General features: G+C 42.0%; 2 protein-coding genes across 6 annotated transcripts in view; one reads left to right on the forward strand and one right to left on the reverse strand.

Moving 5' to 3' along the window:
• The window catches only part of LOC136257021 (spindle and centriole-associated protein 1-like), an 88,292-nt gene extending 67,265 nt beyond the window's left edge, over positions 1-21,027 (forward strand). Inside the window, exons 12-17 of one of the 5 annotated variants that reach the window (XM_066050118.1) lie at positions 4,280-4,348; positions 5,239-5,331; positions 18,634-18,726; positions 19,212-19,278; positions 19,399-20,327; positions 20,556-21,026. In XM_066050118.1, the coding sequence (XP_065906190.1) occupies positions 4,280-4,348; positions 5,239-5,331; positions 18,634-18,726; positions 19,212-19,278; positions 19,399-20,327; positions 20,556-20,627 (1,323 nt within the window). In that variant the 3' untranslated portion in view covers positions 20,628-21,026. Of the gene's footprint in view, positions 1-4,279; positions 4,349-5,238; positions 5,332-18,633; positions 18,727-19,211; positions 19,279-19,398; positions 20,328-20,555 lie in introns of all 5 variants that reach the window. The other 4 variants (XM_066050116.1, XM_066050120.1, XM_066050117.1 and 1 more) reach the window with 4 other exon arrangements.
• Positions 12,880-15,814, reverse strand: LOC136256454 (uncharacterized). Its single transcript, XM_066049413.1, has 2 exons — positions 13,132-15,814; positions 12,880-13,031 (listed from the first exon to the last, which is right to left on the reverse strand). Exons 1-2 carry the CDS (start codon positions 15,812-15,814, stop codon positions 12,982-12,984), a joined length of 2,733 nt encoding a protein of 910 aa, XP_065905485.1. The 3' UTR covers positions 12,880-12,981.
• Positions 21,028-21,148: the final 121 nt, after the last annotated feature.

Consider the following 21,148-nt stretch of genomic DNA (forward strand, 5'->3'; position numbering starts at 1 on the left):
GTCAGCCTCAACAATAGCAGTGAGGGAGGGGTTCCATGGAGCACTTTGAATCAATCCTAGCTCTCTATCCGATGCCTTTTACATTCTGGGAAACCTCCAGCTTCTTATAGGTATCAAGTACTGCTGTCTTTGTGGCTAGAACTTGAAGGAGAGCATAGGCATTTCTAGTTTTCAGATGGTCAGCATTTTAGAGCACTTTTTCTTTCAAGAGGGGTACTGTCTCCTCTGAGACTTCCACCAGTCTGGTAAGTGGGGCAGTCTTGGCAGCACCAGAGACTAGCTGTTGTTCGTAGTCTGGGTTGTCTGACAGATCTTCCCAGTCTCTGGTCTTGCTCACAGGGCTACAGGGGTAGGTGTTCTGCTCCGAGAACAAGATATGAATGTTTTGTTCCACACTGGGAACATGAATGACCCCTGCTCCATGATCACAAGTAACTCCTGCTCCAGGATTGCAATTTTGCCGTCATGCTTATGGCCTTCTTTACTCCAAGAGCATGAAGGTGAACCACTTCCTCTACTCCAAGAGCAGGGTGATGCTCTACTCTGAGAGCATGTCTTACTTGAGAGTGTGATGAACCAATTTCTCTATGCTGAGGGCGTGGTGATCCTCTACTCTGAGAGGGAGATCTGCTCCAGGAATGGGAGACACGGGGAGAATATGCTCTACTCCTAGAGCAGGATCTTCGTCCTCTCTGAGGGCTGTTAGATCTGGTTCTGCTTTGATAATGGTGAGACATCTCTCACGGCTCCTGGAGCGACGAGACAATTTCCTCTTCTTCTTTGATTTCTGCTGTTTAAGTGAGCATACGTCGTCCTGCAGTGATTGTAACTGCTTGGTCAGTTTCTGAAGTGCCGTGTTGGTGTCAGTCATTGCTGAAGTAGTCCACGTCGTTCTTGAGCTGTCACATGTGTTCAAGCTAAGAAAAAGGTTGATTAGTGGGTTTAATTGTGGGATTATACACTGTATATATATATATATTTTTAAATTGAATAAGAGCTGTAAACATAACTGTTCTAAAGAGAAAACTGGTCAAACACAGTTGATATGAGAGACTGAGCCTTTTGAAATAGAATAGGATATAATGATAAATTGTAGATAAAATTTGTAAAGCAGTGGTAGGGATTTACTGGTGATTGTACATGTACATTAATCATTCAAATATCATTTTCTTAGAAAAAAGCTGGCAAACAAAATACAGTAAATCACTGACACTTGATCGTTGTACAATATGCATTAAAATAGTTGGGGCACCCATTGCCATATAACTATTTGCCCACACTTTATGATGTTACCCTATTTTCTTACTTTGTTCTATCACTTCATAATAGTTAGCTGCTAATCTGTTTGACTTCATTTTGTAATACTTCTGTACTACTAGTAGTACGTACATAGATACACTATTTCCATGAAGAGTTGAGACATAGCACCAATGTACCATTAATTCTAAAAATAAAATTTTTAAGCTAGTAAAAGCTGACATAGTAATGTAGGCATATAAGATGGTGGTCTATATAAAGAGGGCAAGTAAAATTATACCAACTCACATTCCACCATACATGAATGCAGATGTAATCCTATAATAGAAATATAAAATTTCTGCTTTAATTGTATTGTAGGCCTAATTGTTCAGTCATTACAGCATGGGCATGCCGAGGGGGGTTTCCAGGGGTTTCAGGAAAGCCCTATTGAAATTGTCAGTAGCAAGAAAAGCTCAGGTATGTAAGTGTGTTGCTGCTGATCTTATTTGTTAGCAAACACAATATCATCACAAGTACATCAATCTACATCATTACATTGATGATCTGTGGGGGCACAGCCTCCTTCCCCAAGCAACTCCCCAAAACAATATTATGGCTAAAGATTGAGATACTCTAATAGAGCATTCAGTGAAGTACTCTAATAGAACTGTCATCACATGTAGCACTATTCTACAGTTGCTTAGTGTGAAAAACAGCATCTGCAGCACTATTCCATGGGTACACTTAAATAGCTTGCTAGGAATTTCAGGACCTCACTAGTGACCTTCAGTAGTTTGTTTTACTGTGTTTAGCACTCATATCAGACTACTGGCATTTGACAATCTGCAAAATTAAATCTTCTGGAAGCTTGCACCCCCAGACCCTACAGTACATTCTGATTCTACTCTCCAGTGGAAATTCCCTTTGAATAATCCTAGGTACACCCCTGCATTACAGCATTGGCTTATTAACCCAGTGGCATGAGAAAATCACAGCTGACATCCCTCTATCTCTCTTTTTTAATAGCAGTGGTCCCCACATTTGGGTCCTGAGTGCAAAGTTCGAATAAATGAAACCCATTCGTTTTTATGCAGAGCCCTGTTCAATTACTATAATAGAATGCACACCTTAGATGAAATACTCTAATAGAACAGTCATTCCTTCTGTTATGGAGGATAATTAATAGACAGATAGTGGAGGGACCACTGTATGTACATTGTGATTATGTTCAATGCACACCTTAGATGAAATACTCTAATAGAACAGTCATTCCTTCTGTTATGGAGGATAATTAATAGACAGATAGTGGAGAGACCACTGTACAGTATGTACATTGTGATTATGTTCAAATACAGTAACACTAAAAATACAACCCTGGTTAATGGACCAGACTGGCTGAAGGAGACCACCTACTGTAGGAGACCTGCGGGTAGTGCTTGCATAATCTTGAGATCAAGAGCAGCTATTATCCAAACAGCTTTCTTCTGGTATGTTAGTTAGGCCAAGTCACTAGCAAAGCCTCTAATCAAGTCTGCATGTAAGCCATGTGGTGTCACACTGGCTGTCCCCAGTATCTATGACCAAGTCCGTGTATAGTTGGGGATTGGGTCATCTTCCCAAGGTGTAGTGGCTCACAGTGAATTTTTTTCAACTTTTAGGTGCCATTTTTTTCCTTTTTAATCAGTGTATGGTGTAGTGGTGTGCTGGACATTTTGCCTTTCTTCTTGTACTCATTCATATTGTATACTACCAGATGTGCACACTTAATGATAAAGCGGTACCCCATTACCATGGTCAGACAAAATTTAATTGTGTTATGAAAAAATGCATTCACATGTTTGTTATTAATTAATTAGTCCTTTCGCAGCCAAATTACGGGGAAAAGTATCTGAAATGTGGTGCTTCAACCCAGTATCCTCATTTGCTAGTTTTACGAGGACTATTTTAAATTTAAAAAATATGAGGATGCTATCACCAACTTTACAGTTGTTTATACATGAGGCATGAAAATAGCAATATGGAGCTGGATGGCATGGGGTGTTCTAGTTGACCTTGTGGTGTCATTGCCACATCATGTGGCAGATCCATTGACCTTTGTACCAGCTCTGTAGACAAAGTAGTTATGGCCACTAAAGTTTCAGAAGCATAGCTTGAGTTAGAACTTGGAAAACACAGTATCATTCATCACTTCTTACATTGTACACTGTACTGTATGTACCTCTATATGTCAAGGATTCTGTTAACGCTTACCCTATCCCTACACATGTAAGTATGTGGAAGTTGCTGTCCAGTGCATGTTTAAATATCAGATGTTTTCAACCCTTAAGTGCAAAAGGGTATACAGTGGAACCTCGATTATCCGAACACTGATTATCCGAACTCTCGATTATCCGAACACCAAATCGACTGCTCAATTAGGGTATTTTGTCAAAAAGTGTATGTTTTATTAGAGTAGTTGAGCAAAGCTCAGTATATAAATGTATGGATATTCGATCTTACGTACTTTCTATTATCCGAACACCCTCCCCCTCCAATTAGTTCGGATAATCGAGGTTCCACTGTAAAACTATTGTATTTAATATGAAAACAAAGTGCAGTAAACCCTCAGTTATCCATACCATTTCTTAATCCGAAATTGCAAATGACTGTCCTATTAGAGTATTTTGAGTACGTGTGTATGTTCTATTAGAGTGTTTTGTATATTATTAAAGCTTTACAGTATGAAGGTCTGACGGCAACTTGTGTGCTGGATTACCTAACCTATTAAACAGAAATTGGAGACTTTAAGACTTTAAACCATGCAGTGAAACAAAAAAAAATGGGCCAAAGAAAGGAAAAAAAAACCTCCAACCAATGTATGGGCCTCAGTTATCCGAATAGTTCACTTATCTAAACACTTTTACCATTATTTCCTGAGTTACGTTGGGGTTTATATAACCGAGGTTTCACTTTGTGCAACTGAGATGGTAATGAATAGATAATTGATATGTTAGGCCTGACATTACCATTAAATTGTGTTCTTGTACTGTACTTTATGTAGTTAACAGCGTCAGGATTGTGCACTGTACTTCCTACTGTGATAAACAAACTTGTGCATTTCATTAATGAGGTACGTGCAGTTGTATGTATAGTCGTTTTAATCCCAGTGTGTGAGAGTGTCAAAGTGCTGCGCTGGGCAATAAATACCATACAGCTAGACAAAGCAGCTCTGCTACTGTGCATTAAGTTATTTATCACCCATTGATAACTAGCTTATCACCCTGTTACGGAGCCACTCATACTACCTGTAGTCATGGCATCATAACAACTACGAATGTTTACCAATGGAGGAAATAGCAAAAGTAAACACTATTACAGTACTTACAATCTTACATACCTGTACACTTGCAAAATCTTAAAATAAAATGTTTAATCCTTACAAATTAGCTACTAAAATGCATTGGCTACCAATGTCAACATTGTCAGGATACAGTCTGTATTGATTTTTGCTCTGACGATGAGACTTAGCAGTAATTATGGTCAAGAACCGATTTCTTCCAATATTCTTTGGTTCCATCTCAAAATAATATTCCAGTCTTTTTCACTACACAACACCACTCCACCAACCCAAACAAAGGCGAATTGTACCTGGAAACTGCTGCTTCATAAAATTGTCCATCACTGCTTATAGGTACCTCTCTAGTAGCTACAAAGTTAAATCTTTACACAATTAGCTTGAAATCTTGAGTACACTGACAGGAACTCAAACAGAAACCTACTGCTTGAATATTCGTAAACTCCCATGATTTGGGACTTACCCAGATGATATCATTGTTATGACACTCGTCCTTGGCTTGACTTTGGACTCATTGTAATAACTATGACATCATCCTTGTAACAGGACATAATAAACTGTATGTTAAAAAGACAAACTTTGAATTTACCATTTGTCAATATATACTACTATAATACTATAGTGATACCATAACAATATTTATATACTGTATGTTAATTGTTTAGAGCGGGCATCAGTTGGAAGGAGAAATGTTGTTACGTGGACAGCTACTGCAAACAATGTCAGATCAACAGAATTTGATGGATGCCCTCACATCTGTTAGTACAGTATATACTGTATTTACTTGGTTAAATGCTATAGCGTTTATTACCTTAATTTACTAATTCCCTGAGGACAAGGTCCATAAAGGGAGTTATAATTATATGAGAAGGTGAAGGATACAAGGTACAGCACTAACTAATGGTATTGCCTCAAGATTTCGTTGCTAGACAGCATTTTAAAGCAAAAAAGAAAAACAACTATAAATAGAATGACCTCACTTCCGTTAACCGCCTGTTTGAGTTGCGAGCGTGAAGAAGTTGACAGATACATAAGATTTACTATATACATACACTGTATAGTGTATCAGCTCTATATAGACACATAATATAATCACAGAAATGGTATGGAGAAATAGAATTACAACCAGAATCAATAAACATACAATGACCTAACAATTATGTTGTTTATCATGAGATCACACTGATATACTGTACGATACGGAAACATGAGATGTATCAACAAACACCAATCACAAAACCTTCCAGCTAGAGATCTGAGTTATCATCACAGTCATGGTCATCATTACAAAATACAAAGGACACAGGCCTGTCATTGGGTGGGAAAACATTCACAAACTTAGGGAGAGATAGTGCTGTACCTTGTATCCTTCACTTCCTCATACAATTATATCTCCCTTTATGGACCTTGTCCTCAGGAAATTAGTAAAATGTACTTCGAGGTTCCGGATACAAGGTACAGCACTAACTAATGGTAGGTTCAAAGTCACCTGAATCTGATCCAACATACATTTGTCTAAAACATGATCCCATATTGTACCTGATTTCAGCAGTTGATTGGAGGATTGTCCTTGCATATGTACATGTAGCTGAAGTGGTAGGACGAAAATAATACTGCTCAAATGTTGTTTGAAATGACCAGTTAGCAGCTTTCAAAATATCATTAATTGGGATGCCTTTTGATGCTGCCCAGGAAGTACTGGCACTTGTAGGGTGGGCTGAGAACACCTCTGTATCAACTCCAGCCATGTGGAGGACATCTTTGATCCAGTGACCTATAGTACTTGGTTTGGCCCTTCTGAATGGCTTCCTAGACATCAAGAACACAGGTTTGGGGCTACCAACTGTTATTGCTTTCTCTGCAGTCTTGTCTATGTACATTCGCAGAACAGTAACTGGACAAAGTTCACTGTTATCTGCGAACCTCGAATAGAAAACCTTTCTGGGTGGACCAGACCGTCTAGTTTTAGTAAGGTGAACTGTAAATTCCACACCAAATGCTGTCCATTGCACATGTTCACGATCAAGTATGAACATCTGTCTGCATTCACTAACGCTAGTAAAGTGACTGTTTTCTTTGCTAGCTTCAAGGTGGTAAGATCCACGGATTTGTAACGACCTAAAAAGTTGACTACTACTCACACATCCCATGAATGAGAGTAATGTGGCAATGGGGGGCGCACATTAAACATGCCTTTCAATAGCCGTGAAACTAGTGGATGGCGACCCACAGCCATCCCATCAATGTTAGTGTGCGTTGTGGATATTGCTGATCTTAGTGTATTCACCGAGCGATATTGCAGCCCTGTGTCAAATTGTTCATCCAAAAACTGGAGGATATTACTTATAGGTGTTGAAGTGGGATTACAGTTTCGCCCAGCACACCAGCGATGCCACTTACGCCAGGCTGAATTGTATGAGGAGTTAGTGGCACTTCTCCAAGATTGCATGAGGAGTTCTGCAACTCTTCCTGAAAATCCCTGCATCTCGTAACCTTGCCTGAGACAGGCCACGTGGTCAGGAATAGCTTCTCCTTGAGCAGCAAGGGATGAGGCTTCTGGTCTGGACTCAGGAGCAATTCTGGGTATTGAGGGAGCAGAATGGGGTAATCTGTCAACATTGTTAGCAGCTGAGAATACCACAGCCATGCTGGGGCAATCAGACAAGTTTGTTCCACTGACTCCCTCTGAATCTTCAATAATGTTCTGCCAATCAGGCAAAATGGTGGGAACAAATATGGAAACTCATCCCGCCATGATATTGAAAATGCATCTACTGATATTGCGCCCGAATCTGGTTTCCAACTGCAATATGTTGGCAATTGATGGTTGATCCTGGATGTGAACAGGTCTATGGAGAAGGGGCCCAGTAATTGATTCACTGCATCAAGGGGCCCAGTAATTGATTCACTGCATCAAAGACTGTTGGTGATAACTGCCAGTTGCTGCTGTCGTTGTGGTGCCGCAACTCCCAATCTGCAGCTATGTTCTCCACTCCTGGCTAGTATTCTGCCCGAATCATCATTTCTCGTGCTAGACACCACTCCCATATCTCGAGTGCTAGACAACATAGAGGGATCAGAGAAGGCCCCCCATGTGATTCAAATACACTATTGCTGTGCGGTTGTCTAGCCGCAGCAGTATACTGATTCTCGATTGTTGTTTCAGAAAACTCTGGACCGCTAGGAAGGCTGCCTTTAACTTGAGAAAGTTGATATGGCATTGTGCCTCGGTTGCTGTCCAGACTCCACCTGCTCTCAATCCACTGCAGTTGGCACCCCAACCTTTCAATGAAGCATTGGATTCTATGATTACTGTTGCTTCCCTCTGAACTATGGGAGAGCAGTGATGCATTGGCAACTGCCTGTCCCACCACATCAAGTCTTTCCAGGCTTCTGGCAGAATTGCAGCTTCCTTCTGTGCCAGTCTCATCATAGATATCTTCAAGTGCTGAAGAGCACGATAATGTAATGGGGCCACCAGTACTGCTGGCTTTGTTGCAACTAACTTGCCCAAAAGTTGGGAAAGAATCTTGAAACCAATTTTCTGGTTCTGCAATATCTTGGCCACATCCGACTGAATACCCTTCATTTTGGCTGTGGAAAGACCTACAGTCATTGATTTGGTGTTCAAGATGAATCCCAGGAACTCTTAACTCTTTGAATGGGACCACTGTAGTCTTTGCTGTGTTTACCATGAACCCAAGGCAGGAGAAATGCCAAATAACTGTTGAGAGATCTTGAACTAGTGACCTCTCTGTTGGTGATACCAGCAACATTTTGTCTAGGTAGATGATAATATGGATGCCTATCTGTCGTAAAAACTGAATTGCTGGCTTTGTTTTGTCAACTTTGAAAACACATATGGAGCGGTGCAGAGTCCAAATGAAAGTGTCTGGAATTGGAGGAACTCCTTGCTTTCGTTTTGGAATGCCAAAAGGCAACAGACTGGCACTGTTAAATAAGTATCTTTCAAATCGACTTTGGCCATGAAAGAATCCTGCTTTACTACATTGGGTACCATGTATAGCCCCTCCATTTTGAAATGGGGTGGACTGAGGTACTGGTTCAGAGTCCTCAAGTCGATTATCGGGCACCAACCGCCTCCACTTTTTGGTACCACAAAAAGGGGGCTGACTAAATGTACTCGACCCTTGTAGACAGATACTGTACTACAGCTCCTTTTTCCTCTAGACTTCTCACCTCGGCCTTTAAGGCTTGTGACTGTTCCTTATCTAGCTGCATGCGTGGAGCCACACTGTGTTGAGGTCAATGATTCAGAGGTAGCTGATAGCCTTGAACAGTTGGCATAACCCAAAGGTCCCCAATTGTGAACAAACTGGGCCAGTCTGCCACCAACTCGTGTGCATGCATGCAGTTCCACCAGCTCTACGTCCAGTCCTAACGAGAGTAACGGCTCCTTTGGCTGAGGTACAGGTAGTTGGTCTAAAATCTCTTTGGTTGAGCTAAGAAAGGTTGGTTCCGTCCCCTGGATCTGTAAGATGAACCGCCTCTTGACAGGTGGTGTGATGGGTAATTCGATGGGGTCTGGTAATTGCCCTGCTGAGGCCCCCACTTCCTTTCAAGGCCCCATCAAAAAAACTGGTTCTTAGTTCTACCAATGGTAGACTGGTGAGTAAGAGTGTTGTTTCTGTAGGGATGGAAGTGCTGTGATAAGGACACCACTTCTGCAAGTGAAGAATCGGTCTCCACTTCATCTTTTAGATACTTAGTAAATTCCAATCCAAACAGAAACTCCCCACTCTCTGGTTGGGGCTTCTGTGCATACTTCACAAGCGATGTGTCGACAGCAGCCAAAATCTTGGAGTGCCGAAACTGGGAAAACAACTCATTCGCATTCCCCAGCAACACAATTGTATGCTGGACCACATTAAGAACATCATGAACATTCACTGTCACATTGGGATCACTGAGCAGGCCGTTATCTATCAACTCTGCCCACATGTACGCCATTGACCCACACACCTTCAATAGTGCAGATTGCACCTTCATTAGCTCTGCGGGAAAACTGCCCTTCAGGTAGTCAGTAATAAACCCATCAACCTCGGGCGCTTTGGTCGCTGGCGTGTTTGGAACTGGATGCTCCTTGAGTCCTTGTGCATCCTGGGTCTGCTTACTTTATCTAGTGTTTGCCTGAAGTGTTTCTCTGTATAATTGGTAATGGCCGACTGAGCTACAAAGGTCTATTCATCGTCGGCTGTATACTGCTCTGGATCAAAGTCAGACGGACCCACCTTGTTTCGGTTATTGTCTTCTAATTGATGCTCCCCATTCAGGTTTAGTGCATCATCAACCTCGCTCTGGTGCACCCAGGGTCATTCATACTGGCTCCAGACTGGTGCATCCGCGCAACCAGTGGGCGCTCACTGCTAGTAGACTGGCTAACCAGTGTATTGTTGGATTCAGTAATTACTGAGTTTGATGTATATGTAGGGTAGCGGTGATAGTATAATGTAGTAGCCGGTTGTCAGACTTAACCACGGTAGGATCACTTCAGCTTCGACGGATACAGACTGTACAATCAAGCCAGCGAGGAACTACACTACGACGCCATCTTATTCATTATAAGCACGTGCATGACATTACATCATACATTCTAAATATAGCGTACTTAACTAATAATAACCTATACACTGCACTACGCTAAGTTACTTAGTCAGTCCATGACATCTTCGGGGGGGCCGCCAAGTTCCTTGATCCAGGTCCTGACTTTATCTCTACCACGTTCTGCAGCTCTTCGTTTGGGACACTCAGCCTCTCTGGTTGCATTGTTACTTGGATCACTGTTAGCTGCACTCTGGGTGGATACATCCTTAACACAAGTACTGTCATTTGACAATGAATTGGTGGATACTTCCAGTGGTATCAGCCTGGCGATAGGGCGGTTGGTTTTACCCTGAGCAGTTCTGATGTTGGCAGCTCGTACCAGTCCATCATTCCCCCGTAGTAAGTCTTCAATCACCGCTAATTTCCATGAGATCCTTGGGCTGTCATCATGTACCAGTACAATGTCACCTTGCTTAATCTGTTGAACATTATTCCCAGAAGCTCTATGGTGTTCTCTGAGAGAGGTGAGATACTCATGTCTCCAACGTGACCAAAATTGACTAAGAAGAGCTGCTTGTAAGCGTGCTCTTTGATTCACTTCTGAGTAGTCACCAAAGGTAGGATCATCTATGTCTTGTTCTGTCACCTGTTCATGAGGAAGAGACACAATACGGCGTCCATGCAGCAGTTGTGATGGAGTCAGTGGTTCAAGGTCATTTAATTCACAGGAAACGTATGTCAGGGGTCGGTCGTTCAGAATAGCCTCTACCTCCACTATCAGCGTTTGAAGGACTGCTAAGGTGACCCTTGATCTTCCAAGCACTTTCTTCAGAGCCATCTTAGTGAGTCCAATGAGACGCTCCCACCAGCCGCCATACCAGGGAGCACGCTTTGGTATGAAGCGCCACTGAACCCCTTGTCTCCCTAGCATGTCTGCAAGATGGTCTGACAGTAGGAGTCGTTGTAGCTCTTCTGCTGCTGCTGTATAAGTGGAAGCATTGTCTGACACAAGGATCTGTGGTAAGGATCTACGACTGGCAAATCTCCTAAACGCTAGAAAAAATGTCTCCACACTCAGGTCTGTCACAATTTCAAGGTGGATTGCCCAGGTTGTGGCACATGTAAACAGGCAAACATACACTTTGGATTCTGTGCTGGAGTTCCGTACATACAGTGCCCCAGTAAAGTCTATTTCAGTAATGGAGAAAGGATCTGACTCACGTGTGCGGATCTCTGGTAGGGGTGGAGGGTCTGGGACAGCATATGGCTTTCCACTGTGTTTACGACAAATTACACAATGACGTAGTAGTGATTTGATCCGTTGTCTAGCAGTGGGGATCCAGAATCTCTGCCGTATAGCTGTTAGAGTAGTATTAGTCCCAGCATGAAACAATTGTAAATGCACACTGTGAATGACAAGTGATGTTAAGGTGTGTTTGGGTGGGAGTAGAAGTGGAAACTTAGCTGTTTTGCTGAGGGGGGCGTTATGTATTCTGCCACCACAACGAAGCATGTGATCTTCATCCAAAAATAGACGGAGTTGCCTAACAAGTGGAAGTCTCTTAGCAGTTGATGATGGAGAGGTGAGGCTTGCAGTCTCCTTGGAATACATTTCTTCTTGGCATTGTTCACCCATGTGACCAGGGCATGATGTAGCTCTAATGGTGTTAGTGGACCAGTTAGCCTCCCCTGTGGTTGCTTCCTACAGTTGGTGATAAATCTGCAAAGATAAGCTGTGACTCCCAAAAGCCTGGATAGTGTGCTGTAATTAGATATGCCAATAATGTGGTGAATATGTATGGTACCTGCACTCCTTTGAAGGGTGGTTGGGTTGAAGGTGGTCGCAGTTACAGCCAATGCTTGCATTTCAATGTTGGGTGAAGATTGCCAAACAGGCCAACTATTTTCAGAAGGTAGCCATTGGGGCCCATGGATCCACAACGTCGACGACTTCAGTTGTGAGGAGGAGATTCCTCTGGTAAGCAAATCTGCAGGATTGTCCTGTGTTGGACAGTATCTCCAGCTTTCTGATCCTGAGAGTTCAAGAATCTGAGTGACCCGATGAGCCACAAAGACGTTGTTCGATTTCTGTCCCATAATCCAATGAAGGGCGATTTGGCTGTCTGACCAAAGCTGAATGGAGAGGTTGAGAGTGGTAAGAGCTTGTAATATAAAACTGCATAATCGTGCTGCTATAACTGCACCCATCAATTCAAGTTTTGGTAGAGTGAGTGGCTTGAGGGGGGCAACTCTGGACTTTGCCATGATGAAGGAAGTGTTACTGCCTCTACATATGAAGGCCACTGCTCCATAGGCTGTGAGACTGGCATCAGCAAATACATGGAGCCTATCAGGTTGCTTGGAGGCACTCACTGTAGGGGAGTATTGTCTTGGGATCTGTACACTCTTGGCTTCTTGGATGTTCTCTGCTATGTTTAACCACTGTTTCTGGTCCTCATCAGATAATGGCTCGTCCCAGTCCACATTGCGTTGCCATAATGACTGCATAAAGGTCTTGGTTCTAATGGTCACTGGGGATAACAATCCTAGTGGGTCGAAGATCTTACATGATTCTCTCAAGACTTCTCTCTTCGTGACAAGTGAGGTTACACTAGGAATCGGTGACTTGGACATGAGAGATAGTGTGTCTGTCTGTGTATCTCACTGTAGCCCTAGAACATTGACTGGGTTGTTGGCATCCACTATCTTGTCCTTAGATGCTTGCTCTGTGAGTTGGGGGCTATTAGAGGCCCAGCTCCTCAAATTCAAGTTGACATCCTTCATTATGGAGTGAGCATCATTGTAGTATGAGACAGCCTCTGATTCTGATTGGCACCCGGACACTATGTTATCCACATACAGATTGGCAAGCATGTTCTGTGCAGTGGGAGATCTGTACTGAGACAAATGGCAGTGTAAAGCAGCATTCAACATGAAGGGTGAACATACGGCACCAAATAGGACTACCTTGAATCTGTATGTTACCAACTCACTTTCTGGGTTCTGTGGATCACTCAGCCAGAGAAATCTAGTGTAGTCTCTATCGTCTTCATGTAGAGAGATGTGCAGAAATGCCTTCTCTATGTCTGTGCAAACTCCAACAGGATGACTCCGGAATTGCAGAAGGATACAGCACAAATCATTTAGTTGGGGTTCACCTGTGAGTAGACAGTCATTCAGACTGGGTTGGTCTCTTGCTTGATGGCAGCTGCAATCATAAACTATACGGATCGGAGTAGTCGATGATTCTTTGTGAACAGGATGGTGTGGAATATAATGGCATCTCACAGAATTGGTTATGTGTTGTACTCTCTCAATAAAGCCGCGGCGTTCCTGATCCACTAGAATCTCACTGTACTTGTTAAGTAAAGGAGGGGTTAGTGCCAACTTGCGGGCCAGTGCTCTAGTGCGGTGGGCACAGGTGGAAAAATTAGTGAGAAGAGGTGGGTGGCTATCCTTCCACGGGAATCGAGCACTGTATGAACCATCAGACAGACGCTCCACATGATTGGTAATATACGTATCCAGGAAACTGTTGGTGAGTTCATCTTTAGGAGTGATTCCCACTGATTCTACAGACCAGAACTGTTCCAGGTTGGGAGTTGGTTGGGTCGCCACATGAAATGTGTTAGCAACTATCTTCCCTTGAGTGGTTGTCTCCAACGGGCCTGAGAGTAGATAGCCAAGCTTGGATCCCACAGCTGTGGGTCCATTGCCTCTGATGACATGGTCCTCCACTATGTTCCAGTACTGGTCAGCTCCAATGAGCAGGGTGATGGAGAATTGTTCATCTGAGGAGATTGGATGCGCCAATTGTAGCCCAGCTAGGTAAGGGAGATTGACAATTGCCTTGTGGTCCACAGTGTGTATTGGTGCAGCAATCGTGGGAACAATAAGAACAGTTAGCGGAATCACCTGACCAGAAATACCATGGAGGTTAATTGTAGCAACGTCCAACTTGGTAATGCTACTAGTTCCAGTACCAAACGTGGACAGTGAAAGTTCCACAGTGTCATGTGGCTGCACTTGTAGGCAGTCTGCTATTCCCTTGGTAAGGAAGGAGCGCTGGGACCCCTCATCAAAGAGAATGTTTGACTGGACATGTGTACCTCTGGATGAGATGTTGGCTACTGCGGTCTTCAATAGACAAGTGGTATTGCCTGCCAGATGAAACGATGCTGTAGTTGTTGATTGAGAAACAATTGTACTCAAAGATGCCTCGGTGGTAGCTAGGATAGTTTCAGTGGTGACAGGGTTAGGTTCAGAGGTTTCCTGCTTCTTCGGACTGGCCTCAACACAAAGGCTTGTATGGTGCTTACGATGGCACTTACGGCAGCGATACCTTGAAGTACAGGCACTGACTTTGTGCTTTCCTAGGCAGTTAAAGCAGAGACTCTTTTCAGTAACGAACTCCTTACGTGCTTGGGTGCTTGCTAGTGTCTGGCAATCCATAGGGGAGTGAGATCCCTTGCAGAAAACACAGGTGCGTTGAGATGGTGTACTAGATCGTCCTGCACCTTTGTTGGTTGTCTTGCCTGCACCAGCATAGAATGCTGCAGTGGGATAACTACCATGAGGGGAATGACCAGTCATGAGCTCTGCTTCGAACACTCTCACCTCCTTCTTAATGGCGTGTTGCAAATCAGTAAGGTTCCATTCATCAGTGTCATGTTCCCTTGCCATATTCTTTCTCGTCATAGGTGGTAATTTGTTCAAAATGGTGGGCACCAGTATGTCTTCATAGGAATCAGCAGATTTGCCCAGTGTTGAGAGACTGCGTCTGTGTCTTTCAACAGTATCATGGAATTGTTGTAGGCCACTGAGTGTGTTGGAGGGGCTAGGTAAGTTTATGAATGCCTGCATGTGAGCTGCAATTAATTTATGTGAGCTACCATAACGATCCTTGAGGAGTACCAATGAGTGCTCATAGTTGTCACTTGTTAAGGCAAATCCAGCAACTACTTGTGAAGCTTCACCACGGAGTAACGATCTTAAATAGTTCAACTTCTGAACTCCAGAGATAGCAGAGTTGTTGTGTACTGCAGCCTCAAATCCATCCCTGAACGTCTGCCATTCCAGTGCGTTACCAGAGAAGGTAAGTAAATCAAGCCGTGGTAACTGCACAGTAGTGTTGACTATATGTGTGTCATGCTGTAGAGCAGGTGAAGTAGGGGGAGGAGCACTGGTATCTGCTATGGTCTCTGTTGACCTCACTGCCGAGTGCGTTGTGTCAGAGAGAGGTATAGTGCTTACAGTCTCTGTGGAGTCCTTCTTAGCAGATGAGAGTGTTGCTACAGGTTCTGTGGTGCCAGTAGGAGAAATCGGATTCTTACTCTGTGGGATTGCAGAAGTGCCCAGTGCTTCGAGGCGTCTTTGCAGACGTTTCCCTTTCATAGTAACTCTCGATATCTCAGATTGGAGTTCTTCTGATTCTAGCACCTCTGATTCTAGTTCTTCTTCATTAATACGAGTTGCGATTTCCTTGTCCAAGTCAGCTAGAATGCTCTTTTTCCTGTTTAACTGTGAAATTAGTTCAGTAAGTGTGTCTGGGTCTTCCTCCTCTGGTGTTGTAGTGTTACATCGTTCCAGTAACTCGAGTGTTGTAGTGAACAAACGTTTGAGGTGAGCTCGGTATCCATGGCGAGATTGTACGAGACGTTTGAGTTCATCAGCCATGGCGTAGTCTACTTGCTGTCAAATCATCGTCACTGTGAAAAAGGTACAAACAAGAAATGTTCTGTAAATGATTCGCTTGCCTTAGTGGGTACCGTTAACTGCCACGGTACCACGACGTTTGGGTGGTTGGTTAGAATAGTTGGCTAAGACAAAACGAATCGCCAGGTCACAGCACCAGAAATGTAGAGTAGCGGTGATAGTATAATGTAGTAGCCGGTTGTCAGACTTAACCACGGTAGGATCACTTCAGCTTCGACGGATACAGACTGTACAATCAAGCCAGCGAGGAACTACACTACGACGCCATCTTATTCATTATAAGCACGTGCATGACATTACATCATACATTCTAAATATAGCGTACTTAACTAATAATAACCTATACACTGCACTACGCTAAGTTACTTAGTCAGTCCATGACAGTATACGTACACAACAGATTGGCTTGACCTGGAAGCCAATTGAGGACTTACTGAACCCTGTAACGAAGCGGATGAGGTGTTAGCAACTGTCACGTGAGTTGTCTGGTCAATCTCCGAGGAGATGGGACTCAGGCTCAGATGCGATATCACAGCTTCTTTTAGTACGTGATCACTTGAGATTCTACTCAGGACGTCATCCATCGTGGGATTATGCTCTGTCCACACTTGACCACTTTAAACAAACAACTGCTGCCGTCAGCAACAAAAAACAGGCAGTTAACGGAAGTGTGGTCATTCTATTTATAGCTTTTTTTTGCTTTAAAAGGCTGTCTAACAACAAAATCTTGAGGCAATACCATTAGTTAGTGCTGTCTTGTATCCGGAACCTCCGAAGTACAATTCTAAAAATTGAAGCAGGAACTATTCAAATTTGACAGCTACTCAACACTCAAAATGATCTTAGCTCATAATTTTAAAATCAATTGTGGTACTGCTACTATTCATGGTACAACATTTAACCAAGCAACTATGATTTTAATACAATGAAACTAAAGTTTTCAGCTTTGTGTATTAAAGGCAACACTGGTTTGGTGCTATTCTGGCATTCTAGTGGATATATATTAGTGATCAGAAACTAGAGAGATGCAACGATATATTGCGTATCATATCATTTTAAGACAATATCGGCGTATTCGCTGTATTGATACAAAGTTAAACTATAATGTATCGTGATATATCAACATATCGTGGCTTGTTAACATGGCTGACAATCAAATTATTGTACATTGTGGTTAAACTGAGTAGTATGTAATGCTTCTCAAAGAAAAATTTGCTCACTTATTTCTCTTAAAAAACAAACAAAAAACATTAAAAACAACATAGACTATTTGCTTAGACTCCACTTTGTATCGCACAATATATCGCTGTATCGTGATATACCAGGATATTGATACGTCTATACACTGTATCGTTGTATCTCTATCAGGAACTCAAACTATATAACTAAAATGCTTATCATTCTCATAACATGATTTGGTGATTTCTGAGGTGTACATAATTTGTGAAATCAGGCATATCAGTGGTATGTACTATAATTATATACAACCGCTTGCAAGAACTTTGTAATCTTACTGTAGCTTTTAGAGTCGGACACACGGTGCTTATCAGTGATGTTGTTTACATCTATACAGTCTTTACCAGCTAGATAACAAACCATTGGAAGGGAGAAATTTGTATTGTTTACTGTATAGCACAAGCTAAGCTTCACTGTATTACATTTGTAATTAATGTGTCCCTGTTAAATGGTAGCATGCTTTTTGTAATTCCTCATCATTGTAAATACACAACTCTATAATAAATATATTATGTCTGTACACATAATAGCTAGCAGTCTTCCATCTTGCTAATTCTCAACTCACTCAATGTGACCCCATCAATGACACACAGCACTGTGTGTCAGTAATTGATTCAAAAGGCTCTATCCTTTAAATTAATGCACACCACCCCTTTTTACAAATATTTGAATGATAATTGGGTACAATAGTCAACAGACTCACACACGCATGCACGTGCACACACAAAGCAAGCCTACGGCAGCTGTGCATTACACAGTTATTTCCACCCAGCGAACCAATGCTGTGCTGCCTGTGTACCACTCAGGTGCTTGAGCTTTGTGCAGGCAAATCCTCCGGGGCAGGGCTAGTACTCGCAGGAGGACTGTCCAGGTCTCACAGAGTCCGAAGTTCCACAGCAACCCCAACACCACTAAGTGAGACAAGAACAGTTGGGCATTTGCTTCCCTACTAACACCAGGTGCTAGTACGTTAGCCAAAAGCTTTGCTTTGCGTGAGTGTGTGAGTGAAGCAGCATAGCTAAGCATTGGCCTGGTAATTGAAAGGTTCCAGGTTCAATGCCCAGTTATGCCAATTTGGTGTTGTTTCCTTGAGCAAGAAACTTTACTCATTTTGCTCCAGTCTACCCAGCTATATATTGGGATCTAGTGGCCTGGAGAAGCAGCCTACACCACTATAACATCAATGGGTATGGTGTACATGGTCTAGCCTACCCAGTGAACCAGCACTGGGACACCTGTGCACTACTCAAGTGCTAAGAGTCATCGCAGTCAAATCCTCCTGGGGCAATACTAGTATAACCCACAGTAGGCTGTACCATGCACACATACACACATGGACATGTGAAGTGATAAGAATCACTTCATGTCACACTCGAAGTGATGGGAATCACACACATGTGCTAGTGAGCTATGCGCTGTGAATAAACTTGGGGATTTGTATCTTACCAGAATCTGTTTGTCAGCAATTAGTTGTAACTCTAGAAAACTAGTGTTATGGGCTCCAATAACTTCAATAGTATGACAACATGATTTTGCTTTCCTAGGATGTAATGAATCTACGAGAGAAGAATGTTGCTTTGAGGAAAGAACTGGAATCTACAAAGAGAACCTTTGTGGAAAGGCTAGCTGAAGTACAAGTCAGTGCTTTTAAGCTGTAATTTATTAGCTATACAAGTGTTGGTAGCAAGAGGGACTTTGCTATGGTACACTGTATCTATGCACATGTACAATTTAAGAGTAAGAATTTTAACAATTCTGTTTTCAAGAAATACGACATGTAATTGTCATAGGAAGACTATGTATCATATCATTTGTGTCAAAATTATTCAAAGGAGATGTCTGCTTTTAAAAGTCAGTCCATGTGACAACTGGCACACCATACAACTGTGCGTGCGTGCGTGTGTGTGTGACCCTGCTGAAAATGGACGTAATACTAAAATTTAGGTAACCTGTGGCTTTTGTTAAATTGTCATACTCTTTAATTGTTATGCACAAATCTAGTTACTATTACATACAACTATACATGTGCATGTACATTTAATATAATCTTTTTTCAAAAAGATAGGATGTTTATAGACAGGTAACTAGTTGTTTTACTTTTAATTTGTTGTTTCTATTGTAGAAAGACGTTCAGTTATGTTTTGAGTCTTATCACAAGATCCTTTTGATGTTACCAGTTACACCAGTATGTAAGTCTTCACTGTTGCGTTGCTGTATAATGCATACAGTATGCACAATGCTGTTTCATTACATTGGTGTCATGTTCTCAGCTGTTTGAATCACTAATATGTCACTCTCCTAAATTGTAGGTTGCAACCATCAAGTGGCAGCAGACATTCCTATTACCGTTTCTGCCAGTGGATCACGTAGCCCATATAAGGAGTCTCCATTCTATCCTTCTTCAGTTGTACTTTCTCCTGTTAAAAACGAGGAGCTATCTCATGCAACAGAAGTGTATTATTCCAATGCTCAGTTTCAGTCTACTAAAGGAACATTAAGTACTGCAGCTTTACCAAGTACTATCACTTCAACAGGGATTTCATTTCAGGGCCATGGACTAACCTCTCAAAATAATGCATTTGTCACAGCCATACCTACCAACAATAACTCCTCTTTTCCATTCTACAGTGCAGTTCCAAACTATAATGCAAGCAACCAGATGTCTTCATTAGTTGATAATGTGCTAGTTGCACCTGCCCCACCCCCTTTAAACAGTGCTCTGCAGCCGCGACAAATTAGCTTACTGTTGCAACATGACGGAAAAATGCCTAGTAGTGGGAGTACATCAAGTGCTGCTACTAATAGTAATGTAGTAAAGCAGCCAGTAGTTAATGGTGATGCACAGAGTGAGAATATGCGAGATGGAGTATTTAAAGATCCCAGTAGTGAACTAGTTGAACAACATAATGTGCGAGTTGTTCCTGCAGTGCTATCATTTGATTCTCCATCTTTGTTTAGTCCATCATCTTGTGCTGAACAGTCTTCATTGTCACTTAGTAACATCCTACAGTCATCATCTGAAACTCTAGTTAGCAGTAGTAGCAGCAAAGCTGCCACACTTTCTCAGCCATCTAGTAGTAACAGTGCTCCATTTGGTGGACGGTTATCTTCAAATCAACAACCTTCACTCCACAGCCAGGGTGTTATGTGGTCACATCCTCAAATTAATAGTAAAGCAGTATTCAGTAACATGAGCCCACAATGGATCAGTGGAAAATCATCTTACTTGGACAATCAGGTTTGTGCATTAATACAAGGGGCATGTAATTTTTACATTAATGAACATTGTGCTGTAGCTATAGTTGTAAGAATACTTTGTCTATAAACGCAGTGGTCTTGGTGCCCTTGGCTTTGTTTTGTACTATACTGTGGTATACACTGTATGCCAAACATTTTATTATGTTCATAACTAACCTGTTCATGGTTGCATAGAATATGATGATACATAGTGTGTTCTATATTTCAGGATAAATCCAAGGATGCTGGTGGGTGGTTTTCACTCTCCAGTCATGTCAGTGTTAAGACGACTTCACCATAGTGTGTTACGAATGTTTAACAATGTGGTATATATTGTACTTGTATACATGAGAGATATGTACATAATTATGTATAAAACTCATATTTTAGCATGGGGATTTTGTAGGTCAAATGTATATACAGTATAGCTAGATTCCAAGGATAATGCATATCGCTAGGCTGATTATATTGAAATGGCACGTATTGTTACTTGTATCTTTGAATTCTCAAAATTCCCCCAAGTAGAATGGTGCCCAGATTTTAGACACTTTCAATTTCATATGCCTTAGCTCCAAAGTATATTATTACAGCTAGTGGAAGTTTGTGTAATTTAAGTTGGTCACCTGCAGGCCATCACCTTTGGCAAGTAAAGTGTAGTTTCACAATTTTTTTCATGTGATTTATATGGATCAATCATATAATGTGTATTTTCTAAACACTATCCAGAACTGATACATGACATACTTTGAGTTTTTAAATTTTGAAACCAATTATCCTAGTTATGAAAATTGGTTTCAATTGTGGGTTTCAAACAATACTGAG

The sequence above is a fragment of the Dysidea avara genome, chromosome 5 (genome assembly GCF_963678975.1).
Source record: "Dysidea avara chromosome 5, odDysAvar1.4, whole genome shotgun sequence".
In the NCBI taxonomy this organism is placed as follows: domain Eukaryota; kingdom Metazoa; phylum Porifera; class Demospongiae; order Dictyoceratida; family Dysideidae; genus Dysidea; species Dysidea avara.

Excerpts from the sequence above, each read along its gene's own strand:
- LOC136256454 (XM_066049413.1), bottom strand. The coding sequence starts at position 15,814 with ATGGCTGATGAACTCAAACGTCTCGTACAATCTCGCCATGGATACCGA. Across the intron at positions 13,032-13,131 it reads TGATCCACAGAACCCAGAAA|ATCTCCCACTGCACAGAACA; the intron begins GTGAGTTGGTAA and ends GTCTCAGTACAG.